This window comes from Dipteris shenzhenensis, chromosome 9 (genome assembly GCF_047967505.1).
Source record: "Dipteris shenzhenensis isolate YYH24624 ecotype China chromosome 9, Dip_SZ_1.0, whole genome shotgun sequence".
In the NCBI taxonomy this organism is placed as follows: domain Eukaryota; kingdom Viridiplantae; phylum Streptophyta; class Polypodiopsida; order Gleicheniales; family Dipteridaceae; genus Dipteris; species Dipteris shenzhenensis.
Genome location: NC_141604.1, coordinates 14,672,270 through 14,700,024, shown reverse-complemented (window position 1 = coordinate 14,700,024; position 27,755 = coordinate 14,672,270). Strand labels below are relative to the sequence as shown.

At 43.8% G+C, this 27,755-nt stretch overlaps 1 protein-coding gene across 1 annotated transcript; it reads left to right on the top strand.

Annotated features, from left to right (window-relative positions):
- Window positions 1-332: 332 nt before the first annotated feature.
- On the top strand, window positions 333-27,755 carry LOC147898250 (zinc finger CCCH domain-containing protein 40-like). The gene is made up of 4 exons (XM_087379397.1): window positions 333-447; window positions 545-814; window positions 12,996-13,219; window positions 26,571-27,755. The coding sequence occupies exons 1-4, from the start codon at window positions 343-345 to the stop codon at window positions 27,376-27,378; spliced, it is 1,407 nt and encodes a 468-aa protein (XP_087235523.1). The 5' UTR covers window positions 333-342; the 3' UTR covers window positions 27,379-27,755.

Genomic DNA, 27,755 nt, shown 5'->3' with positions numbered 1-27,755 from the left:
GTTGGGAAAATGCCATCCACGTCACTCTTGTCCATGGGGATTTGTGTGAATTTCCATGTCATCTCCGTTTTTTGCGAAATTCAAACTGGACCTTCAAGTGGGTCGACATTCGGCCCTCTGATAAAAATTCGTGCAAAAGGATGTAATAATAGACAGATAATGTTTGAGCCTATACTCCACGATAGAGCACCGCCCAAGGCAAGGGAGGACAAGAACGACCAGGACCTAAGTAGAATGAAGAGTCAACCACGGTTAGGTTAAGGCATGTGAAGAGGAGTCTCTTTTTGCGTATATATATATATATATATACAGTCACTTCTTCATTTTGCCTCTCTTCCCAGAATGGCTCATAGACTCCTGCGTGATGAGGAGGCAGATGGATGGGAGCGTTCGGACTTCCCCATCATCTGCGAATCTTGCCTCGGAGACAACCCCTACGTTCGCATGGTTCTTAATTCTCTCTCTCTCCAGAACAATTTCTGCAAAATTCGTCCCCTCTCCTCGGTTTCATCTGCTTATTTTTAACCTAGCGTTTACCGTGCAGTCCAAGGCAAATTTCGACAAGGAATGCAAAATCTGCACTCGTCCTTTCACAGTGTTCAGATGGAGACCTGGTCGGGATGCCCGGTATAAGAAAACTGAGGTTTGTCAAACTTGCAGCAAGTTGAAGAACGTATGCCAAGTCTGCTTGTTGGACCTTGAGTATGGCTTGCCCGTCCAAGTACGTGATTCAGCGCTTGGAATCCACACAAATGACGCCATTCCCAAGAGTGATGTTAATCGGGAGTATTTTGCAGAAGAGCAGGACCGGAAGGTAAAATTACGCTGCTCTTTTCATGAATGATGACACGATTGGTGTGAATGCGCTCAACTCCTTAAAAGACAGCACCGTGTTTTATGGGCCTGACTTTTTTTTTCATTTTCATTTTCATTTTCATTTTCTTGACAAATATTGCGGCTAGCTTATGCATAAGATTGAGCCTCGTTAGAGGCCTTCGGGACCCTTGAACTATGGATCTGTCTTTAAACGATTTGTCATAGTGGCTTACATATTGCTTGAATTTAGTTGACTTAGGGCCTATTGGCACTACCCGTTAAGAAGGGCTAGTTCCGGTTTAATGGAAGTGTGCATTCTGATTTGGATTCAAGGGGGTCCCAATTAGCATAAAGATGCTTGAAAAATTCAACGCCCTTGGGAAATAAGTACTTTAAGGACCTTTTGTGAAGGAAAACAAGTTGAAATATAGAAAATAAGGGTGGAAAGTGGGAATTCACCTTACTTAGATTTTTGTTAATATTCATTAGTTTGAGACCACATCGAAACTATGCAACATGGGTACTCTTTTGAAAGCTCTCGAAATGTAGAAGCTATTGTGATTGTAAGCTCAGAGATGGACATCATAGTTCAAAGATTCGATTGTGTGCTAAAAAATTTCCTAAATCTCTGGTTAGGACTACTTTATGCATAATATAATGGGTACCAATGGAAATAGAATTGAGTGGTCAGGGTCAACTTTAATGTAAAGGTAACTAGTTAGGCTAAGTTTACTAACATATCATAACTTTGTGTGGGGAAAGGCCTTCTAACAGTCGCTCAAAGATTTTGATTCCGTCACGTCAACTGGGGATCGTATGGGCACTTTACAGCAGTGTTTAATTAGCTTGTTGAGGATCTTATATGGGTATTTTGTAAATCACAAGCTATTATCTTTGACATCTTGACAAAGTCACTTCGTTATGGCTGTTTATCTCAGCACGGAAAAATAAATAAATAATGCCACACCCAGCAATTCACTCCTCAAAGGCACGAGGCTGGCGAACTAATTGGTAGGCTAGTTAGGGTTTTGATTTGGAAGATCACTGGGAAGAAGATGTGGCATTTAAAGGCTTTCAATTCCACAAAAGCTCTTAGACAAGCTATGGGCATATCCTAAAGAAAGAACAATATTTTACTGAAAAGGAAGTCAAATACACCCTGATCTATGCAAGATGAAATTTCAGTTCATAACAGGTGCATGGTGTGCAGAAGAAGTGGCTTCCATGACCTTGAGGCCCCATTGAAACCGAGAACATAAGGTCTGTAAGTTACATGCAAGGTGACGAGGCGCATGTGTTGCTAAGGTGTAGCCTTAAGTGATGTCTGAGGTACCATCCTTTAATTGCCTCCTCCTGTTCCGCAAGCATCTAAATGATTTGGCAGGTAGCATAATGATGTTTTAGGTAACAGAAGTAAGCCATTTGGAAGATTTTAAACAGCAAGAACCATCAACCAGCTATGTAGAGCTGCTACTCATGACTGCATTTGTATCTGTTTGCCTGGTCTAATAATGCTGATAGTCTCTGAAGTCTGTTTATATCTCTGAAGGTTGTTGTTTTTACTTGTACTGTCTTAATTACTGTGTATTTCATATTCTTCTAGTTTTCTTGAACTGGATCATTGCAATTGATGCACATGATCAAGGAGTGTTTGAAATATTCATCAATATTAGTGTTAAGTACCAAGTCTGTAGATTTACTGTTGTCAAGATCTTGTATAGGTGATCATCGATCATGACTCTTGGTGTGTACCTTTAATTTTTATAGCCAAAACTGTCAAGTACAGGCTCAGAGAGAGAGAGCTCAAGTTTGGAACAAGAGATGGAAGAGGAAAATGGGATATAGCGACTGTAAAGAAGATCAAAGACATGATGCCCTGCTCTAGAAAACTATATCAGAGAGAGAGGATGCTCAAGTATGTGTGGGTGTGTGGATTTGTATGTGTGAGAGCATATTTTTATACTATGGTCTACACCCACTGTTGGGCGCTGATGACGTCAGTGGGGATGTCATAGTAGCTAGTCCTTGCTATGCATGATGGAGTTTATGGTTTTCAACCTTGTGAGTGACTATCATGAGATTGAAACTGCAACTCTGTTGTGTTTTTAGAGGATGAGTTTGGGAATGTTCCTGGATTCATCTAGGTATATATCTGTAGCATGATTCGAACTAAAGAATGCTTTGCAGAATGATACGAGGTTGTGCTTTGTTGAGGAGGAGAAGTGAGGATCATGTAAGGGCATGTTTGACTATCGAGACTTCTCATTTTAAGCTCTGCACTCTTTTAAACATAAAGCCAGGATGTATGGCAGCAGCATGAACCTGCAGCTCTATTGTATTCTTGTGAAGAATGGCTACTTTCTCATAACTCACATATTTTAGGTAAATTATTCCTTAACGAGTTTTATACAACCTTTCTTGTTATGGACACAAAGGTTAGGAATATCAATAACTTGTAACCTCACCTGTAGTATTAGTTGTCCAAACAATGCACCTATGAAGGATAATTGTAATGTATCAAGTATCAAAATTTCATGTATCAAGTACCTGAGGGCATGTAACCCTAATTGGAGCTTGTGGCATAGCATTCATCAGTGGAAGTGTTATAGGCATAGTTACCAGGCAACGGTGCTCCCCCATTTGGAATGGGCAAATGCTGGTTCTAGGGAGTCTAGGTGTGTGAACTTGGCTTGAGGGGTGCACCAGTAGAAACACCCACTAAAAAGTGCATTCAAGGGGTAGTATATAAACCCCTAGCTAGATATGGGTCCTATATTCCTTCCCATTTATAAAAAAGGAATTCCTCTATGAGCTTGTGAATTGAAAAATCCTTTCCATATGTATATTTTGGTGAGTCTTCTAGATTTAAAAACCTCATGTTGAACTCACATCCTATAGTTAACGTATTTTTAGGTGCACACCTCTGGGAACTAGCCTCCTTACTCCCTCTGGTTTAGTGCTTGTTCAACAGGAAATTTTTGAGGGTGACCTTGAGAAATACAAGGAGCGCATGCTACCAAGGATTATTAAGCATGCCAAAGTACCTCTAGCTAAGTCTTGGATTGGCTATTCATGCAAGGAAAGGAGGGCATGTCACTACAGATTATGAAGCCCATAATGTTCCTACTAGTCTTCGTCATGGCTGAGTTTGCTCTTCACCTCCGGAGTGTCGATAGAAACTCAGTATGAAGACTTTGTATAAATGGATGCTCAAGTATGTGTGGTCTGCGGATTTGTGTGTGTGAGAGCATGTGTTTATACTATGGTCTACACTCACTGTTGGGCGCTGATGACGTCAGTGGGGACGTCATAGTAGCTAGTCCCTGCTATGCGTGATTATGTTCTCCTTTAGTGCTAGTCTTCGTCATGGCTGAGTCTTCCCTTCACCTCCAGAGTGTCGACAGAAACTCAGTACGAAGGCTTTGTATAAATGGATGCTCAAGTATGTGTGGGTGTGTGGATTTGTTTGTGTGAGAGCATGTGTTTATACTGTGGTGTACACCCACTGTTAGGTGCTAATGACATCAATGGGGATGTCATAGTAGCTAGTCCCTGCTATGTGATGGAGTTTATGGTTTTGAACCTTATGACAACCTATGATAGTACAACGAAAGCAGAATCATGTACAAAAGGTACCAAATGTACAGGTCGCCGAAAAGCTTGAACTTTGGGCAGCCAACAGCCTGCGGGTAAAGAGTAGGATCGCTCCCATACTCTGAGGAGAAATGGAAGCCAGGCTCCAAGGGTGTCGAAACCGGCGTACAATCTCGAACTAAAAGCAATGTAAGAGCTGTCAAATGTACTTAGTCTGGCTCATCATATTCCCCCCTCAAAATGAGCAAATGGGATGCCAAAATAATAATGCAACTACTTGTAAACCCACTTATTGCTGATGGTACCCTTGCCTAGAGGCAAGTCACACAACTCCCATTTCCCATTTTGGTGAATGAATTCCAATTCAGCTTTCATAGCATCCATCCACTCTTTGCTGTCAAATGCATCCTTATGGCATAAAGGTCCCTCATTGGAGGCTGTGGCAATCAATGCAACATCCAAAAAATTGCCATGCATCTGTCTTCATGCACTTCTAGTGCGGGTAGCCAATGGTTCAGCCTGCTTGCTGTACTTAAGGGTATCTAAAAGCCAATCTTTTCAGGGTTTGCAGGCCCTGCCCTGGCAACACGGCAGGCTGCCACTGGCCTAGGGCACTGAATCTGGCCGGAAAGTTGATGGCAGCGTAGACGGCTACAAAGCCCGTCTTGTTGCCAAGGGCTAAGCTCAGTAGCAAAGTATTGACTTCAAGGAAACCTTTGCTCCCACATCACGCAACATTACCTTCGGTGTGTTATTGCCATTGCATCTCACAGGCATTGGGAGGTCCATTAACTTGACGTCATTCATGGTGATCTGCTTGAGGAACTCTATATCTGTCAACCTCCTGGTTTTGAGGTTGAGGGTTCTGAAAATAAGGTATGCCACCTCCGGAGTGCCGACAGAAACTCAGTACGAAGACTTTGTATAAATGGATGCTCAAGTATGTGTGGGTGTGTGGATTTGTATGTGTGAGCATATTTTTATACTATGGTCTACACCGACTGTTGGGCGCTGATGACGTCAGTGGGGATGCCATTGTAGCTAGTCCCTGCTATGCATGATGGAGTTTATGGTTTTCAACCTTGTGAGTGACCATCATGAGACTGAAACTGCACTATGTTGCGTTTTTAAAGGATGAGTTTGGGAATGTTCCTGGATTCATCTAGGTATATGCCAGCTCCGTAAGGCCCTTTTGGTTTGAAGCAGGCCCCCTTGGGCATTGTTTGCCAAAATATATGAACATTTGAAATGCCTTGTATTCAGAATAGCCCCACAGAAGCAACAGTTTATGTCCAGAAGCGTGGAGCAGACTTGCTCATATTGATTCTTTATGTGGATTACATGCTTATCATTAGGCCAGATACTCAGCAAATTGCAGCCTTCAAGGTCGATTTGCAGAAATCTTTTGCCATGGCAGATATGGGCCCATAGCCTCTCCAAAACAGTCGCCACTTCTGCCTTCGTGTTCCGCCTGCTATCAGCCTCTGCTGCGGCCATTGCTAGGCCCTGGATGCTATCCAACACAGCTCCGTACTGCTGCTGACGACCTCCGTACAGCTGCTGATGTCACCTACCAGGTCATCGCCCTGTTTGTGGCTGGATTCCCTACACAATAAAGCTCCCTCCACGTGGCAATTTCATGCCAGATCTGCCCCCCAGGAGAGCCTCCATCTGCCAGGTACTCCTCTCTTTGTGCTGCCCACATGGCAGCCAATGTGCTGCCCATGTGCAGCCCCATGTGCATTCCTTTTGCTGTGTGTACGCTGCCCACATGCCAGCCAAGGTGCTGCCCATGTGGCAGCCACATCACCCTTTGGTTCCCCCCCCCAATGCTCTCCTCATATGGGGGCTTACAAATGGCTCACAAAGTAAAGGCTATAGATTGTACCGGCCTAGCACTAGGAAAGGTATTGTCACCAATATGCTGCTTTTGCTGAGCCTGCAACTTTGCCTTGGCTGGACTGTCGAAAACAGCCTTCTGGAAATGCCTTTGCTGTGTTTGCTTCATTGCTGCCTCTCTTTCGGTCTAATACTGATTCAGATCAGCACTAGTAGGGTTCAAATCCCTCAGCTTCTAGCAGTTCTCAGCCTCCTCATGATGCCCAGGCCTCAAAACACATCTACCACAGCAGCATTTCAGGCAGCAGAAAGGAGCAGCAGATCAGCACCATTGGGGCCTACATCTAGGAGGTCAATTGGAGGCTGAAGGGCTGCAGACTTAGCTCAGGAAGGGTGCGCTTGGCTTTTTTCCAGGGCAGCAAGGAGCGGGATCAGGCTTGGAGACTAAAGTCTGCGGAAGCTCGGCAATGAGCACACAGGCTCAAGGATCTAGAAGTGCCACGGAGGTAGGGGCAGCAAGGAGCGGGATCAGGCTTGGAGACTAAAGTCTGCAGAAGCTCGGCAATAGTACACAGGCTCAAGGATCTAGAAGTGCCACGGAGGTAGTAGGACCACCTTTTGTGGCAAGGACAGAGGACCATGATTTGGAGCCCTCGGGCTCAGGGATCTAGAAGTGCCACGTAGGTAGTAGGACAATACCTTTTGGGGTGAGGACAGAGCACCAAGATTTGGTGGGACTTTGGACTTCTCATGTGTTGTGTCCTATCGGATGGAAATATATTTTGGTTGGTTCTATATCTCTTGTGAAGCATTGTCTACTTACTGGCTTGCAAACACACACATGTTTGTTGAGTACACATAAGTAAAGAAGTTGTGGATTCCGTAGTTAAACACTTCAGCATGCATTCTTGGGACGCTCTGTCCTGTCTTCCGGTGCAGCATACCCTCTGTTTGGTTCATTTCTAACATGGTATCAGAGCCCTGATCGAAAGTTCATGCAGGAAGTGGAGTTTGAAGGCAAGGACCTTGCTGAAGGACGACCTTGATTCAGAGCTTGGGGGAATCTACTTCGACGTCTGAAGGATTGTGCCCTTGCGAGGAGGAGGGAGGCTCAGGTTCAAACATGTGTACAACACTCTTACTCTATCTCTTCTCAGTTCATTGTCATGGCCCAGGGATATACTATTCCTAATTTTGGGGAGACAGGTAGTTGGATGGGAGCAAATAAGGCCCCCCATCGATAGAATGCAGCTATTAATTAATTAGCTCGTGTCACGACGGGGGAGGGAGCACAAATTAACCTAAGGCCTGGTGCAGCTCAAGGAAAAATTAAGGGAGAGAGAAGCCTGCCGAAGTCTCTTGAAGGCTCTCGAAGTGGAACAGTCTAGAAGCCCGAGGCTGGGGTCTATAAATTGATAGGACAGCCAGGCAAAACAGCTTAGAGGCAGCGAGAGGAGTGCTGCTTCCTGAAGAGACGAAAGCGAAGAGGGAGGCTGGGAGAAGAGAGGCTGGAAAGGAGCGAGGATAGGCTGAGCGATTAACGTAGAAGCAGCAATGACTAGTTTAGGTTAATGCGTGAATAGGAGCAACAAAAACAAGAGGAGCGACTAATTAATTAATTGTGAATAGGAGCAGATGGGATTAGGATCAATTACCTACTATTGAAGATGAAAGTTTAGGATGGGAGCAATTACCTATTGTGGAAGATGAAAGTTTAGGAACCATTTAGTGTTGAGGGAGTTGTGGGAGATTGCAATGGGCAATGAGTTGATTCCTCAAGCCACCGTAACTTCAGCCACATCGACTGTAGCATTGGTGACTACACCAACGGACCTTGAAAGCATGGCAGGCTCGTGATATAGAGTCCTTGGCTATCATTATGGGCACCATGGCTGATGCGGTGCTTCCTCACATATAGACAACGGACACTTTCTTCGAGGCCTAGACCACTTTGAGGGACAAGCTCAACGACGAAGCGATGATTCTGGACCTTGAGATGGAGCTATGTGGCATGAGCATGGATGAGGGGGATTCAATATTCTGCAAGATGAAGGTGGTGCGGGATTAGCTTGCGGCAAGTGGTCAAAGGACGAGTTCGACAAGGATCGCTAGGTTATTACTTGCCATGCTTCCGAGAAGCTACGATAGTTTTGTGACTACGATGATTGTAGAGCCGAGGGCGGTGCCAGTAACGTTCGAGGAGCTGGTACCATTGCTTCTGCAACAAGAAGCTCGGGACAAGAAATACGATGGACTTGATGATAAAGATTTAATAGCTCAGGACAGGAGCAAAGGCAAGGGTAAGGGTAAGCTTAAGCTTGGCAAAGGCAAGCCTAAGAAAGACAAGCCTGATGATGCAGTGGACTCTTTAGATGAAGAAAACAAGAAGAAGATGAAGAAAGAGAAAAAATGCTTCTATTATGATCATTTTGCAGAGGATTGCAGAAAGAAGAAGATTGATCAGAAAAAGAAGGGGGCCAGCTCAGACTTAGAGGAGTCAAAAGATAGTGTGGTGGTCGTAGAGGATCTTTTCTTGGTGACATCTCCTGTGTTGCTGAGGTAAAGTATGTAGACCCTGGTGTTACGGGGAGGATGTTTGCCATAGAGAGATGGCTAGATGAGTCGTCAGAAACCTTTGTGAAGGTGAATGATAGTGATGAGTGCTTGGGACCATCTAGGTGCTTGGCTAGTATTGTTGATACAGAGGGGGATTCTTCGATAGGACTTGTGGATTTGGAGTCAGGACTACACATGGATGTTGATGGTTCAGGTAATCTGGAGTTATGCTTGGGATTTTATTTCTCAAGTATGTTATTTGGTTGCAGACCTTACCAGATGGAGAATGGGTTGAAATAGACCCTGAGAGCATGGTGCTTGGAAGACTCTGGGCTGTTCAGCCATCATGAGGGGGATAGTTGGAGGATGTTGGTACTTGGAGTGCTTGAGTTCGAAGGCAATGACATGATTGAAGGAGGTGGTGCCATTTGGTGCTACCAAGGATGGGCCTGTGTACCATTGTAGGTTGCTTGGACGAGATGCCACTGGATGAAAAGCGAGGAAGCAACATTGACACCGCAATGTTCCAAAGGGCTAAACATGGGAGCTATTGGAGCATCTTCATCGATGAGTTGGGATTGGGCCAAGATGTGTCGGTGATAGGGGTGTTGGAACTTGGAAGTGGTGTGGTCACCTCCCCATCAGTAAGCCCCCATATGAGGAGAGCTTGGGGGAGGGGGGGTTCAACCAAAGGGTGATGTGGCTGCCACATGGGCAGCACCTTGGCTGCCATGTGGGCAGTATACACAGCAAAAGGAATGCACATGGGGCTGCCATGTGGGCAGCAATAAATAGAGCATGCAAGCTCGTGGGCACTCCCTTATAGTTTATACACATGTAAAGAGAGAGGACTTGTAAAAATCAAATGTCCTTTTAATATAATAATAATGAGAATGAGAAAATGTGGGATATCACACTAAACTACTTGCAGGTCTCTCTAAAAGCGTTCCTATAGCAAGGGAGCGCTAATAACCACAACCACAAGCACAAGCACAACTACAACCACAACCCAAGTTGTGGTGTCAAGGAACAGTTGCTCTTGACTCAAAAGTGGAGCATCCACATGGGCATAAAGGTAAGCCATAACTACAACCACCACCCAGGTAGAGGTGCTCTTTGCATGAAGCATGTGGAGAGCAAGAAGTGTAAACTACGGTTAGGTTGTCATGTGAAGAGGAATCTGAGAGAGAGCATACAAAGCTCCCATAGTCACTTCTCTTTCACGAGGCCTTTGGCTTTCCAATGGTGCATGATGAGGCGGCGCATGGATGGGAGCAGTCGGACTTCCCAATAATCTGCGAATCCTTTCGCAGTGATAACTATAACCTTGTTCTATGGGCTCAAGTATTTATTTCATTTTCATTTTTGTGACACATCCGTGGCTAGCGTGTGTATAATTGAGCCTGGTTAGAGGTCTCTAGAGCTATTAGGGACCTTGAACAAGGGATCTGCCTATAAACAATTGTCATAGTGGCTTACATATTGCTAGAACTTAGTTGACTTATAACAGTTGCTCAAAGATCCTGACGTCTGTCCCATAACAGCAGTGTTTCATTGCTTGTTGATGATTTAATGCGGATATTTTACCTATCACCAGTTATCATCTTGACCAAGCCATTGGTAGTGCCTTTTATTTCAGCATGGACAAGTAAATAAATATAGACGCCACAATAAGCAATGCATTCCTCAAAGGTATGAGGCTGGTGGACTAATTGGTAGGCTAGTTAGGGTTTGGAACCAGAAGATTACTTGGAAGAAGATGTGGCATTAAAGGGTACTACAGTCACAGAAGTTTTTAGAGAAGCGATGTGCCTATTTTCAGAAAGAACGCTCTAGGTATGTGGGGCAGACTGCCTTTTTCAGGTGGCCATGGGACGGTACGCATTGCAATGATTGAGTGCTAGTTGTAAGGTAGAATGTCGGTTGCAGGGATGAGCCCTCACTCCCTGACATCTATGCCCTTATATACATGTCCTCTAACATTCATTGGCACTTAAGGGTAGGCAGCATTAAGCAAGCACCAATATCTTCTGACAGTCTCCTAAGGCCGGCGGTGAATCTCTGACACTGGTAACCCCCATCAGCTTGCCTTGGTGCGCTGTAGCAATGGTTACCTTGACTATGTTCAAGTTGGGTGAAGGGGTCGCATTTCGCTTCGTCCTGCGCTTTGCCTGAAATTAAATGAATGCTGCAAGATGTTATTTTTCCACTTAAAGAAGTTTGGGCAAAAATCTCAATTTACAACGGTGGATGATGTGCACCATAAGCAGCTTCCATGACCTTGAGTGGAGAAAGGGAAAGGCCCCATTGGAAAAGACAACAGAGCGTATGCAAGTTCCATGCAAATCAGATTGGTGATGAGTTGGATGTATTACTACATTCTGATGGCTGAAATACCATTCTTGCAGCATTTCTCATTGCCACCTTCTGCTCGGCAAGCATCTAAATGATTTGGCAGCTACGTGAATGATGTTTTAGACAACAGAAGGAAGCCCTTTGGAAGATTTGGAAATAACAAGAATCATCGACCAGGTTGGTAAAGCTGCTATGTGTGAATTCATTTTTGGCTGGTCTGATAGATCCTGGTAGGTCTCTGAAGGCTGTTGTTCCTGTTTTAATTACTGCGTACTTGATATTCTAGCATAGAATATCACTCACCTATGCAAGTCTTTTTGAATTGGATCATTGCAAGTGATGCAGATGATGATTGAGTGTTTGAAATACTCATCAATATTAGTAATTAATGTAAAGTACTCAATCTGTAGATTTATACTTTTGCTCAAGAACTTGTATAGGTCGTGACTCTAGCATGTACCGGCTGAGAGAGAGAGGTCACAGTTGGAAGAAGAGAAAATGGTGTTTATCAACTTAAAGAAGATAAAAGACCGCCATAAAAGATTCTATCTGTCGTTTTTTAAAAACTTAACGAATATGAGGCTGTGGTTTGTGGAGCAGCAGCAGCGATGTCTGTGCAAGGATATGCTTGACTATCGGGACTTCTCATTTTAAGCTTTGCACTTTTTTGAACATAGAGACAGCACGTATTCCAGGCTTTAAACAAAACTCTCTTATTCACTTGTTATCAAGACAACATTGTGTACTTTCTAATAATTCCAAGATCTGTTTCAGAAAGGATTCACCCAGCTTCTAGGTGAGCTTGTCTTGTCTTGCACGCTTGCCCAGGTTTTGTTGACACAATGTAATGCTGATGCTCTTAATTGGAGGGGCTCCATCTGTTTGGCCTGCTATCCTATTTGATAATACTTTTTTATTTTCTAAATCAGGCATGTGAAGTATTCAACTAATGCTTTTCTACAGTACAGGTTTATCTGGACTTTGGTTGATTGAAAACCTATCACGATTAGCTATGCTGCTAGGTGATAGCATTTCCCCATAGCCAAGCCTGTGCTTTACTTTTGGTAGAAACTCTGAGAGAGGCTCCTTGTAAATATGTGCACGCAAAACTGTACTATCTCAATCTATGGAACCCTACACTTACTTAAGAGCAGGATGATGTCAGTAGGGGATGCTGTAGCGTGCAGTCGATGTTATGCAAGCTGTGGCTTAGTTTGTCACTAAATGAAAATCAGTGGGGATGGTGCCATTTTAAATGTGTTAAGCCCTTACGTAAGGGCGCTGATGACGATGTCTAGCATGTAGGCTGTCAAGCTTATCCTCATCAAATTTTCACCAGTGTGCATATGCATGTCAAGAGCAGACTCTGCCATATGGAGCATGTCTGGATTTCAATTTGCTGTCAATGGAGAGTGCTGCCTTGACGACAGCAGTTGTCGAAGTACCTTTCAGACGAGCTGGATACAATGATACAATGACACTTTGGAACACAAAAACTCTGCTTGGTTGGATACTTTTTGAAATTAAAGTAAAAGGCTGCAGTCATCACTCGTGGAAGGGCTTTGTGCCTTTTAATGGCAAATTTCATTTTAAAAAAAATGAGAAGATGGGGAGAGTTGTGGTCTTCTTTTTTCATTGTTTGGTTATTGTTTTATCTTCTGGACCTAATCAATCTAAAAAAGCTTTCCTCACTTCTTCTTTACCCTTCTATTCCTCTAGCCAGTGTTTTCAAGTTTTTGGTAGTCCCAGGTAAAAGTTGGAAGAGAGCTTGTTGTTTCTGGAAGAGAGCTTGTTGTTTCTGGAATCTCCTATTTGAAACTCTAATCTTTCTGCAGGCAAGGGCAGGCCTCGATTATGAGTCTTCATTTGGGAAAGCCCGCCCAAATGATACAATTTTGAAGCTCCAGCGAACAACTCCCTACTACAAGAGGAATCGTGCGCATGTTTGTAGTTTTTATGTTCGCGGGGAGTGCACACGTGGAGCTGAATGCCCGTACCGACACGAAATGCCAATCACAGGAGAACTTTCTCACCAAAACATTAAAGATCGCTACTATGGGTACTAAACCTCTCATTTTCCCCCCTCTTCTTCCCCAGGTTTCTTTTGTTTTACTTGCTTTGGTCAACACACAAGCACACATGCACAACAAGTGGTAGGGGCCACAAAACTGTCAAGCGAGTCTGGCACGTTAAAAAAGTCCAAATCAAAAGGAGTGTCCCAAATGGCCAAATGACAACTTTGTTGCGTTCCCAAGCAATGTGGGATGGGGGCTGCAGCCTTCTTGGCAACAAAAACGATGACAGAAATCTGGGAAAGTGGACGCCTTCAAAGGACGAAACAAGCAGGATATGATAAGTGGGTGTGGGCACATCCTCTGGGCCTGCTCCATGGGTTGGACCATATTCTGAACCACCAGAGTGAGCTGTGTTGGTATAGACTTGGGAGAGTGTTGTGGGTGTGTCTTTATAGCTTCAGCCATAAATCCACTCCTGCTGTGATTTATTCCAACCTTGATCCATAGGCCTCTTGAGTGGTTCTTCTTTGGCAATCTCCTTCCCTTTTGACTTAACCCTGCTCCTAACTAAGTTCACGTCACTCTTCATGGTCCTTAACTGAGTGAAAGCATTGTCAAAATTAGCCTAGGAGTTTCTTTCCACAGCTTCAATCCTCTGTTCCAACACTGAATTGAGTTGCCTTAATTGGCAAATAACTTCTGCTGCTGGTCCACAAGCTGCTGCTTTTCAGTTTGCTCTGTTTATCCATTTTCTCTTGCTGCTCCAACATGATGACTATGAAAACTTCAAAATCAAGCGTGGCCGTGACTTGGTGAGTGGTCATGGGAACTTGGGAAGGACTCTGAGATTTTGCGATAGGCTCATGATCACAGCCAATGCTTTAGACTGGATCATCAGCTGGGCTTCCTCAAACTCCCCTACATTTTCGCAGTTGAATATTTAGTTGAAATGTATCCGTACATTCCATTGTTCCCATCACCCACAATCCCTTGTAGCTTGCCCTTCCTAGAGTTAGTGCTACATCCGATTTCCAGGTCTTTTTGGAGGCAGCCCTATGATCCAATTCAATTAGCAATCAAAACACTGTCTGCAACTACCTGAAAGTGTTTGGGCAGTAGAATCTCTGTCTAGACACTGTTTTGAACAGAAAATCGCTATTTGAAACACTGTTTAGACCTTGTTGAGAACACTATGCAGAGAAACTGTTTGGATACACTATTTAGACTCAAATGCACTGTTTGAACAGGGAATGCCACTGTATGTGGATATTGTAGAGTTATTGCTTGGAGAAATTCAATCCAATAGCAAATATCAACTGGCCATGTGGCAAATCCAGAGTATCTGCCCCAATTTTCCAACATTAAAGCATCAATTATCAATGTCTGCTGCAATTTAGGGCTAGGCAGAATAGAATAGAGCAGGATAGGATGAAGAATGGAAAAGCCCCAATTTCTAGGGTCTGTAGGTAGAGAAAAACCGTGATTTGTACTGGGTGGAATGGATTTCGAAGCAAATAGAAGGGCAAATGGAATCCAATTACAACCAAACCTGGTACAGATGCTCCCCAAACTAAGGCGAATCCGGATATGCAATCACATCATCATTTGCAGTACATGCAGATCGCAGCAGATTAAGTGTCCTGGTAGTGCACTGTTTCCAAGCGATCAAACTTGGAATTTCCATGTGTTACCTTAGGGCTTTTGTTCAGGTGACACAATTATATGAAGATTGTCAAAATCTGAGAACGTTGTAAATTAGGGTTGCTCCCAAGCCGACACGTGGTAGACAGGATCCAGGGCACTTCTGGTGATGAAATTTTGCACAGGGATAACCCTTGGGCTCAAGATAGGATGCTCCAAGTTCCAGAACGAAATAATGAATATTCACCCACAAAATTCCCCAAAAAGGGATCTGATACCAAATGAAACAAGACCTACACTGTAACTACTAACTACCACTAGATTTAGGGCCCATTTTAGCAGAGATAGCAGTAAAGTCAGAAATAGGTAGCAGAGGGTAGGATTAGATCTCTTTTATGGAAAGAGGGAATGAGATCCAATATCTTTCATGTGGTAGGCAAGCTGAAAGCTTGATACTGTCCTTCTGGGCATGAGCAGGATGTAGGCTGATGCTTAGGAACAATGAAACGAATGAGTGTACTTGCATTAATGCAGAATGAATGAAGATTACAGCTGAGCCCCTTTATCTATTTTTGGGAAACCAGGTGAGCACACCCAAGCTTATGGGATAGTACAACAGCCCACAATCAAACCTAGAACCTCTATTAAAATACAAGAGAATACTAGAGTATTTACAATGAATGGGACCCCCCTTTTCAAGGCTAACTGGGCCCAGTTAGTGGCTGATTGCCAACCCTAGAGTTCCCTAACTATTAAATATGGCACATGGACTGACAGTCGATGAGTTCACCGAACAAGCATGCTTATTGATGGCATGTTTTTTTTTTTTCCAGAGAAATTGATGGCATGTTCTAATAGCTCACATGGTATTTTCCCTCTTTTAGGTACTTGTGTAAAAGTTTAGACTACGTAGATGGAAAAACACACATGAAATTTTTGGAAAAGCACATATGCTCTACTACTATACCATTGAGTCTTCATTTTGTTCTAAAAGACTAACAACATCTTCATACATAGTTATTTCTTCCTTCTCTTCTTTCTCTTCAAGTTGATTGCTAAGACGTAAAATAAATTTGAAAAACACCCTAGCATGGTTGTGTAAATAGTTGAAGCATTGATGATGCCAATATCATGTTCATTTTATTAGGATTCCTGTTGGCTATGGCAAGCAATGGAAGCTCAAAAATGGAGGAGAGAAGGAGAAAAACGAGATGCTGTAATAGATTGCTGGAGGCAAGAGGGAGCCAACATAACAAAACCCTAGGGCTAACTGCCCTAACTGGACTAAGTCTCCTAACTGACCTAGGTGGTACGTGTACTGAAACCGGCCTCTAATCACTCAGAGGGCAGTGGAACTAAACCTTTAATCACTTCAGCACTTATTTACAGCTCACAAAGCATATATCACAACCATTAACCATTGCATAATCACCATTTGGCATTTACCCATTTGTTCACAAACAAAACCACTGAAAAAGGGATGGAGGCTAGAATGCCCCTGCTCAACAGACATAGACAAGTGCACCCGATTGGCCCCAAACACCGTGGCGCCCCTTTCGGTATTTCTTTATATTTCACAGTGAAATGATTACAAGTTGCATCTGGGAGACCTTCCCTGCAACTGAGCACGCAGCCCCAATTCACTAAGCCTTCGCAAGGCTTTCAAGCATAGAACACCATCACATAGTGCACTTAATCCATAGGCTCAACCCAAAGGCATTCTCTTTTCTGAGTGCAATTCCATTGGCTGTCCAGATGCAATCACACTGCACCCCAGCTGCACTCTCTTTGAGTGGTTTCCAGATGGCATTTACAAAGCTTTTCAAAGCTCCAAAATAAAATCAGCAAAGTACCCAACCAAAGAATGACTCATGTAGCACTGCCTGGGCACCTGTGAGCCAAGAAAGAGGCGGCACACGAGGCCAACCAATAGCTTATGGCAAAAAGAAATTGCAGTAGCAAAATCACAACTCACCAAGCCCTGAAAACTCGAACCAAGTCCTCAATCGCCAAGAGGACATAGTAGCCAATGCCCAATTGCATTCTCAGCCAAGGAGGAGTGCAAAGGCATGAAGAAAGAGCATTTACAAGAGCCGACCAGCAAGAATTCCACTGAAAAATGTGAAAAGAAGCACTTCTGTTGCGAAGAAGTGGGAGTTCTTGGGCTCAAAAGAAGCGTGCTTCAGAGAGGAATGCATTGAGAAGGTTTTGGAGAAGTTTCATCGCCGGAAAGTCCTCCAAAACTGAGAAAAACCAGTCAACCAGCGCGTCGGACCACTCGAAATTCAACAGAAAGCTGTAGCTTTGCAAGAGGAGAGGCGCAGGAGGCGGTAGAAGAAAAAAGGTCCAGAAAAAGCCACTTTTGCAAATTCGACCAGCAAAAGAAGTGCTCAGCTCTGCCCGTTCTACCAAACGCACGGAGGGAAAAGCATATCACTACGAAGGGGAGGCAGAGGGGAAGCCATCGGGCCAAACGGAAGTCGAGGAATCCAAATGGGTGAGGAGTTATGAAGAAAAACGGAATTCAGCTGAAGGAGGCTGAAAAACCAGTCCAAAATCTCAACAAAGGGAGAAGATGAGAGAGAAAACCACACATGTGAAGTTTAGAAGGCCCAGGAAGGTCCAGGAATGGCAAAGGAGCATGTAGAAGGCACTAGAGCCACCTGGAACTCTAGGGGGGCCATTGAAGGTACATGGCCCTCTAGGGGGCCCATTAAAAATGCCACATCATCATTTCCCAACAACCACTCTTTTAATTCCTTGGAATGCCTTTGGGCCTAGGGATTAATTACGCTTATGTGCTAGGCACCATGCTGCGTTTAATTACACATTATTAAGCCCACGCTTGGACTTTAAAAACCAAAGTTGTCACGGTCTTGTAGTACATTAAAGTACTTATAATTTCACGCCCCCGTGACATGTACTAACTGTACCAATAGTCCTGACTGACTATAACTAGGCCTACAAGGCACATACCAAGAAATAAGTGGCACCTATGGATAGCCCATAGAATGGCCTACAAACCCCCCTCCGTGGTATGGGCTGAAGTATCTTGGACATGGCTCAAGATACCTAAATATTTAAGGTCATGGTTGCACATGTTCATCCTGTAGGGATATAGCAACCTATGACTGTAGAGAGTACAACAGATCAAGTTACAAAAGGTACTAAGTTTAAAGCTCGCCGCAAAGCCTCAAACTTAGGTCGTGGTAGAGCCTTCGTAAAAAGATCTTCCAAGTTGTCTTCAATGGAAACATAAGACAACTCAAATCGCTCTCTGACATAGTGATAGCGAACCTCAATATGCTTTGTGCGAGCATGGAAAACAGGATTCCGTGCAATAGCCAAAGCACTCTGACTATCAGTGAAGATGACAGTAGGAGCAGTCTGACATGCATAAAGATATGCAAGTAGCTTCCGAAGCCAAACACACTCCACTGTAGCTGTAAAAGCTTTCAGATCCTCCAACCTCAAAGCTAGGAGGTTGGGAAACATTGACCTCCTCCTGCAAATGCCCATGAAGGAAAGCTATCTTGATATCAAGCTGATGTACTTGCCAATGAAAGTGGGTAGCAAAGGCAATAACAATGTGAATAGAAATGATCCTGGAAGTGGGAGCAAAAGTCTCCTCAAAGTCAATGCCATGCTGCTGAGCATAGCCCTTAGCAACAAGACGGGCTTTGTAACGGTCCACTGAACCATCAGCTTTCCGTTTGATTTTATAAACCCACTTAGTTTCAATGTCGTTCTTGCCAGGAGGCAAATCACACAACTCCCAAGTTGTTATTGTGATGGATAGAATCCAATTCAGCTTGCATAGCCTTCAACCAGCAATCATTCTGAAAGGCATCTTGATGACATAATGGCTCTTCATTGCATGCTGTAGCAACCAAAACATAAGCAACAAAACTAGCATGCTCTTTCCGGATAGCTGCTCTAGTACGGGTCGGCAAAGGAGTATCTTGTTTGCTGTCTTGACACGACCCCGCAAGATCTATCCCTATCACTGACCTAGAATCTAGGTGTCCCATACCACCCAAGCCCATCCAGAGGACTTTCGATACACCACCTATGATCCACCATGTAGATGGCCAGAGTCCTAGCTTGGGTCCAAGCCCCATCCATCAGTTGAGGAGCACTCAATTGAACTGCACAATAGCACTATCCCTCCCTCTATGTAGAAGGAAACCCGCTATAGATAGCACAATGCTATGAATAGCTCCCTCTATATAACGCGAGCACTATATATGAATCAATCTGTATATATAGCAATCTTGGCTAAAAATAGCCATCCGGCCCTATGCTATCCTGTAACGCACGTTCACCTGCTATCCAACCCTAGGTACACCATGCACATGACATACTCCCCTTCCTCTAAGAACTCACTCCTGAGTTCACGAGAAAGCTTGAAGACTCTGTGAAGATGAGTCAATGCTAATAATTATACTCCGACTATTAGTTTGAGTGTGCTATACTTCCCATGAGAATCAAATCAAAGAGAATCTAAGGCCAAAGCCACAACCTTTGATAACCAACCCAAGGAAAGTAAATCTCTCAATCTAAACAATTTTACGTATCATCGAGTATTCTTCTCGAGAAATCAAGTAACTCCTGAATCCACAGAGTTAGTTCCGTTGACATAACCGTGCACAAGCATGGTAAAATCCGTACCTGAAGGTAAATGATTCTATCAACCTTATCTATTGAGTTCTAACTGGGAATTCACGAAAAAATATTCATCATGCTGAATACCCTTGAACTCAAAAATCTTAGGTTGAGATCGAGGAACCATTGTTCAAACAACCCCATTAATTGGAGCCCCTCGAGGTCAATTTCTGGGTTGCAATTTCTAGCAACCCTAATTTCTTGAATTACTAGTATTCATAAAATCCCTCAACGGAATACCCTTGTAATTCAAATTCTTCGGTTGAAATACATGACAGACTTTCCATCGCAGAACAATTAGGTATCAGTTCATTACTCATGATGGAAGAATCTTTATGGAAGTATCAATTGGCAAAATCCTGACAAAAAATATGGTCCCTTGATCTATCCTCGGAATGCCCCTACATGAGGATAATCAACAAAAATTCAGTTGGCTATATCCAGTCAATGGTACTGTTCTAGACATGTATATAGTCAACCATCATAGGAATAACATCCTATGTGATCCAAAGACTACGGAAACATACAATCCAAAATCTCTTAAAACAGAATCCACTATCGAATATATTGTATAAACTTGTGCACAATAAACCGCTCCGATCACAGGATCATTCAATTCTTAGGATCTCTTATCTAGGAACATCAAGTTCCTAACAAGGCACTGGCAGACCATCATTAGAAGAGATGTGGTAACCCTCTCTGAGATTGAGTCTAGACTATGGAGCTCCAAGGTTGAACCCAAAAAATACATGGCTTCTCTCAGGGTAAAGAATCTTAGTCAGCCTTCGTAAAAAATCTAATCAGGGTGCCCCCAATTCAATTCAGCCTACTTGTACTTCACCCTAGAGGTCCTTGGGTATTGTTTCACGTTGGATTATAACACCACATCAGAGAATCTTCAATGTAACATACCTTAGTGTCCCATACCACCAAAGTATACTGTAAATAAAAAACTCAATGGACAATATGAGTGAATTAGGGTAGCCAATCCCTCTTTACTCAGACCATCCCAGATTGAGTTAGGGTGGCAAATCCATTCTCAATCCATTCCCAGATTGAGTCCACGCAGCCCACGCAGTCCATTCTGCTGCATTAATACCTCGAAGAAGGAAGGCGCTTCTGGCGCATCAAATAGAGACGATCAAAACAGGGCGTTTGGACGAGATTTACACGGTGCAGTTATTGTTGGAAAGCATTGCTTTTCTTACCCAATCCTTGCGTTTAGTCCAAACGAGGGAATCAAAGCTATGCTGTGGTAGATCGTCAGAAAAGCATTGCAGCCCACAACAATCCGCAATGAATTACTCCTTCATCCCAATTCATAAGCCCAATTCAGCCCTGGATAATTGCAGCCGGCTTTTCCAATTCTATACGGCCTAATCCTCCCCTTTTATCATCCCCATCGCAAGAGCTTACCAAGCGCTCATGCAATCGCATCAACCATCAACCTCATCGAATCTGCTACGTTAGGTACCTTCCTCAAACAACTAAATTCCTTCTCTAAAGGCGAACCATAGAGGAATGCCAACTAGTCAAAGAAATCCAACGATTTCACTAGTTACCAGCGCAACTGCCAACCCCATATGTTCGTCTTGAACAGAAGAGAATAAGAAAAATCTTACGCAGCTATGAGAACCGTACATAGAAATCTCTTGCACTACTTCACCTCTCTACTTGTCGTGAAAGGGCGGCTTTGATACCAAATGACCCAACCCCGCATGATCTAACCCTATCATTGACCTAGAATCTCGTCCTCTATCCAACCAGAATCATAGTGCAGGCGCCTCGATCCTCCCGATTACCCCCGAGCACGTGGGCTACAGCTTGACTCATCCATAGGCCCGTATCTAACCCAGGTGTCCCATACCACCTGAGCCCGTCCAGAGGACCTTCGATACACCACCTATGATCCGCCATGTAGATTGCCAGAGTCTCGGCCTGGGTCCAAGCCCCATCCATCAGTTGAGGAGCGCTCAACTGAACACTAGCATTGGCCCTCCCTCTATATAGAAGGAAACTTGCTATAGATACCACAATGCTATGAATGGCTCCCTCCATATAAAGCGAGCACTATATATGAATCAATCTGTATATATAGCAATATCGGCTAAAAATAGCCATCCGGCCCTATATATATCCCATAACACACGTTCACCTGCTATCCAACCCTAGGTACACCATGCACATGACGTGTCTTTTAATGTGTCAAGGACCCAACAGGGTACCTTTTTGGGCTCTTGGATTTCAGCTTTTTCCTGGTCAAGAGCCTTGTGCAAATGGTCCTAATCAATGAGAGGCATATCAGGCTGAATATCTGGCTGTACACGTGGCCAACAGATGGAGGAGGTACAACCTCAGATGGAACATCATCCCGAGCATCGGATGGAAACAAAGGCATCAAGCTGTCGAAAATATCTGGGGCATTAACAACGGGCTGTTTTTGACAGTTCAGCAAAGGCATAGTGGGAGATTCAGCAAACACAACATCCCGACTGACAAAACACTTGCCCGTGCGAGGCTTACGACCCGTCCAAGCCTCATAAGGTGAGATAGTCTGCAATGCCTTTGTGGGACATCTGTTCAAGACGTAATTAGCACACATGACCACATCCAACCACAACTTGTCAGGCAAATGTTTGCCTTTCAACATGCACCTGGCCATCTCCATCACTGACCTATTTTTTCGCTCAGCAACAGGATTTTGTTAAGGAGTATAAGGCACCTTGCATCGATGATGTATGCCATGTGAAGCCAAAAAGACAGCAAACTCCTTTGACATGTATTCACCCCCTCTATCTGTATTAAGGTGAGCAATATGTAGCCCTCTCAGCCAAGGCAATAAAGTGCTTGAAGCATAAAGAAACTTTAGATTTGGATTTCAAGGCGAAAATCCAAGTGTACTTGGTGAAGTCATCAATAAAAGTGACAAAATAATAGAAGCCTCAAGAGCTGAAAACCATCATGGCTCCACAACTTCACTATGAACCAGATAAAGCTTGCGTGAAGCACCAACCCTCCCATCCTTGGGAAACGCAGCACGGTGCATCTTACCAAGCAAGCATGGTTCACAAACATGCTTTGAAGGCATATGCATTTTGGGAAGATCAACAACCATACTACCCTTATATAACTTCACCAAGGCTCCAAAATTGAGTTGTCTAAACCTCTCATGCCACAAATATGTATCTGCCATGGTAGAATCAAGAGCAAAGGCATGTGCATCTGCAAGTGCAGCATCGTCATCCAAACATCTGTCATAAGCATCAAGTCTATAAAGACCCCTAGTCAATGTGCTAGTCAAGACCATGGTAAAGGCATGTGTAGCATCATACACTGCGCACCTAATACCATAAAAAAGAACATGAAAGCCACATGTAGCAATGGCTGAAATAGAAATGAGGTTCTTACGAATGCTTGGAACATAAATCACATTCTCTAGAGTGACAACACTACCAAAGACAGAAGTAAGAGCAACTTGCCTAATATCTTTCATGGTATAGAATGCATTATTGGCACATGTGACACTGCCCCCTTGAGATGAGCACCACTATCAAAGAACCAGGCATCATGAACATCTGAAGCTGCCATACAAGCATCATGAACATCAGGATTATATTGACATGTAATTAAGAAAGCCCAATGCTGATCTTGTGTAAAATTAGCGGACTCATGTCGATCCTCTGCACTAGAAGAACCAAATACCGCAAGACCAGACTCTAGAATGAGAGGGTTTACCAATTGAACCCTTGTCTTTGCCTTTGTGTTGTGTTGGGCAGTAAAGGCTTGATCACTAGCCATAGAAGCATTGCGATTCGCACGACTTTGCTCCTCCTGAAGAAGAAGAACAATTAGCTGGTCAAATGAGAAATGATTGGCATCACCCCCTGCAACCAACCTCAATGTAGTAGCAAAGCCTTCATAAGAATCAGGCAACCCATCAAGGTATTAGAAACAAGCTAAGAATCAGGCATAATCTCATCAATGTTGGCCAACTGCTCTTTCAAATCCTTCACACTAGTGAGATAGGCATCCATGTTACTACTCTCTTTAAGCTTCAAGTGTTTCAAGTGCTTGCGAAGATGGGCAACCCTCGCCTCATTCCGCACCTGATACAAAGATGCAAGATGATCCCATGCTTTCTTAGCTGTCTTGCAAGACCGGATATGAGGGATAATAACTCGTTTTACTGAAAGAGAAATCAAGGCATGTGCTTTGGCATCACGACCATCCCACTAAATTTGCTCTTGTGAAGGAGGCAAAGCACCTGTAGTAGGAGGTGCAGGTATCCTAGCAGTAACATTAGAACCATCACCTGAAGAAGAACCAGAGGTTGTAGGTGTAGCACCAGAAGTGACAGTGCGTTTAGGCCTGGCCTCAGAACCTGAAACAATATGCCATAGATTCTTGGCAACCAAAACATATCCCATCATGTATGACCACATGGGATAATTGGTGCCATCAAGCTTGTCATCAGCCCCAAGCATCCCAAACAAATCATCCTTGCTGCTAGTCATGGTGCTGAAATTTAAGACAAATGCACCAACTGGCAAAGCAAATGAGAGAAAGGCAACCTCTCAAAATCAAGTGACAAAATTCTGCCCAAGCTTCAAAGCTTATGCCTACAAGAGACTTTGCTGTCCCAAGGTGAACCTGTTGTAAGAAAAATCCCCGAAAGGCAACACGAGGCCTTCCAAGGCAACATGGGGCCTTTCCAAAATGCAAATGAAGCAGAAATTGGAAAGAACCAATGCAACAACGGCTTACCCAATGATGTAGCTCGAAAGAAAGGCTCTGAATGCGAGCAAAGAGATTCACCCTTGAAGGAGAGGGGAAAATGAGAGCAAATAAGGGCTGGAAATGAGAATTACAACAAGAGAAAATGCTCCCACGAGGAGGAGAGCACTAAGAAATGAAAAGAGAGAGATCCAATGGAGGGGTACTCGCAGCCCGAGGCAAAGGTAAGCCAAATGAGAAGAAATGGGCTCAAGGAGAGGCTTCCAAATCGCTCCAACAACCTCCAAAAGTCTTCAACAGCTGGCACGCAGCTCGAGACAGCTCCAAAACACTTGCACTCTTCACAAAGTAGAGCTCCAAAGTGGTAGGAAAACTTCAAACTGGCTGGCATGCACCCTGAGGCAGACCTATACTGCATTAAATGCTGTCTGTCAGGTCCGTACAGATTCCGCACAGCATTAAATGTTGTCTGACAGGGCCGTACATGTCATAAATTTGCATTAAATGCTTTCGTACACGGCCATACCATTGTACGGATTTCGTACAGCAGCAATACTCCACATGTGACAAATTTGCTGCAGCAGGCTGGAAAATTCTCTGAAATGCAGCTCCCTTCGCGGTGGATGCTCCAAAGTGCGGTCTTCTCGCGTCAAAATGGGGGTTTTTGCGGTATAGGTGCTTGGAGAGGCCTCAAATACTGATTCCCGACCTGCTCTAATACCATTGTTGGCTATGGCAAAGCTCAAAAATGGAGGAGAGGGGGAGTAAAACGAGATGCTGCAATAGATTGCTGCAAAACTGAGAGTGGAGGCTCAAGGGGGAGCCAACATAACGAAACCCTAGGGCTAACTGCCCTAACTGGACTAAGTGTCCTAACGGACCTAGGTGGTACATGTACTAACTGTACCAATAGTCCTAACTGACTATAACTAGGCCTACAAGGCACATACCAAGGAATAAGTGGCACCTATGGATAGCCCATAGAATGGATTACAATTTCCATGGCTATGTGATCACTTGTAATATTGATTATATTATTAGGATGGCCTTATCATGTGGACCAGATCACAACTCGCTTTAATGGACCCCTTAGGTCTTGAGGGGGACTAAATGGTATGAATGGTACCAACAAACCATGAAATATCAGCCAATATATATTAATAAAGATATGGGTAAACGTTCTATGGCGTATAGGAAAGGTAAGGGTGCATTAGAGTGCGTTAAATGGTTGGTCAATAAGTCATAGGCTAATGGTTGGTAACAGGTTAAATATGAAGCTGGACCTCAAGTGATCTCAAGGGTTAGAAAATAAACGGGCATCCTTATTCATGCGTCGACAAGCATTTGATCTCAACCAACTTGCATGCATGCATATGTGCGTCTCTGTCTCACATTGTATGTATGGGAACAGCCAAATACTTGAAAAGGGTTGCCATGGAATTTTGCACTCGACTGGGATGCCTTTCGAAGTCATGAACTGATTGCATAGCAGGACGGAAGTGCTTTTGAACTGAATATTCAGTTGGCTTGTTTTTGGACAGTTTCAAAAGAGCGCTTTTGCTGTAATATGGTTGCCTTCTGAATAAAGATAAGATAAGTTTTAGGGCCAATCTAGTGTCTCGTTCAGAACATGGGCAATCTAGCTCCTAAACGTTGTGTTTGGAATTTATTTCGCTTGTTGTGATTATTCTCTAAATGGCTGGAAATTAGGTGTTTGCTGGTTATTATCTGTTCACTGCCCTTTGGTGTTCCAAAAGGCCGGTTTCAGATACAGTCAAGAGCATATCATCCACATATAAAAGGTGTTTGATGTTTGCTTGGTAGAAGTCAGGAAATGTCACTCTATTTTGCTCCAGAATTTTGAGTATAAGGGAAGGGGAGAGAGGCTAGCCCGAAAGACACAATCCTTTTGGTTGTTTGACATCAAGGAAGTAGGTATCTCCATGAGAAGCTTGCACATCTATAAGCCCTCAATGAAGCAAAATCCGGAAACTGCTATGCAAGAGTATTGACTTGGAGGGACCTCAAATCTGTAATGGTGTTCTATCATGGGTGGCTCTTGATCCTGCGTTTTCGGGCTTTGATTTGTTCTTAGTCTTATACCTGGGGGCATTGTGTGCTGAACTTTTTCTGCCATGAATTCAAGAGGTGATTGGAAATATGTGATTTGCTTCTAAGAATACTTGGTGGCCTGATTGAGAAAGTGGGCTGTCTCCACTTCGATAATCAAGTTGGATAAATTTTATTTCTTGAGAATCATGTTGTACTCGCGAGAGTTTGAAGGAGGGCAATTTTTTGAAAATCTTTTTTTTTTTTTGGCTAGGGTTTTCAATGTGATTGCTCTTTTGGATGCAGAGTAAATGACCCTGTTGCTGCTAAGCTTCTGCGTAAAGCTGGAGAAATGCCATCACTTTTGCCTCCAGAGGATGAGAACATCAAAACTCTTTATGTTGGTGGGCTTGATCAAAGAGTGACGGAGGATGATCTCAAGGATTTCTTTTATGCATATGGGGAGATTGAATCCATCAGAATGGTGTCTCAAAGAGCGTGTGCTTTTGTTTCATACACCAATCGAGAAGGGGCAGAAAAAGCCGCAGAAAACTTGGCAAACAAACTCGTCATCAAGGGATTGAGATTGAAATTGATGTGGGGTAAGCCTCAAGTGCCAAAGTCTGAGCTAGATAGCCAACTGGGAGTTGAAGATGCTTCAAAACAGAATATTGGGATTTTAACCCATGGGGGAATGCTTCCAAGGTCTGTGGTTTCACAGCAACAGAATCAGCTGCCACAAATGAATCAAGAGCAGCCATCTCTGAATTATTTCAATATTCCTGCTCCACAACCACCAACAGAGAGGCCTTTCTACCCCTCCATGGATCCTCAGAGAATGGGAGCTGTGGCTCCTTCACAGGATCCTGGTAGTGTGTCCAATCAGGGCGAACAGAGTCAGTCTGTGCAGCAGCCCCAGTATGCCCCTGGTGCACCTCTTCCTGCCTATGGACATCCCCAATATTTGCAGCAAGCACCCTCATCACAATATCAGCAACAGCTTTTTGGCCCACCTTCCTACTCTCAACCACCTCACCAGGGATACCAGCCATATCCACATCTGTATCCTCCACCACCACCACCTCCACCTTCATTTTATCAGCCACAATTCTAAACAGATGCACTCTATAAGAAATTTGGTACTGTGTTGCTGGAGTGTTTCCAAGTGGGAGAAATTTGGCATTGTTTTCGTAGAAATGCACTTGGTTTGGTGGGAACTGAAAATGTCAGGTGCACTCTTTAATCGGACAGAACTTGATTGCTTGTCTTCTCGTTTTCCAATAGCTTTATAAGGCTCTGAATCTTCAGCTTTTTGGGCTGGAAAGTTATTTGTATGATGTGTAATGTTCAGTGTTGGCGCCTGCTCCCATGAAGACTTCACCAAGGCTTGACAAACCACAGACAGGTTGATGAAACCCTTTGCTGTATTTGAGACTGGATTTTTGCTGTCACATTTTGTTATGTGACACATCCAATCTTGTTCTTCTCCAA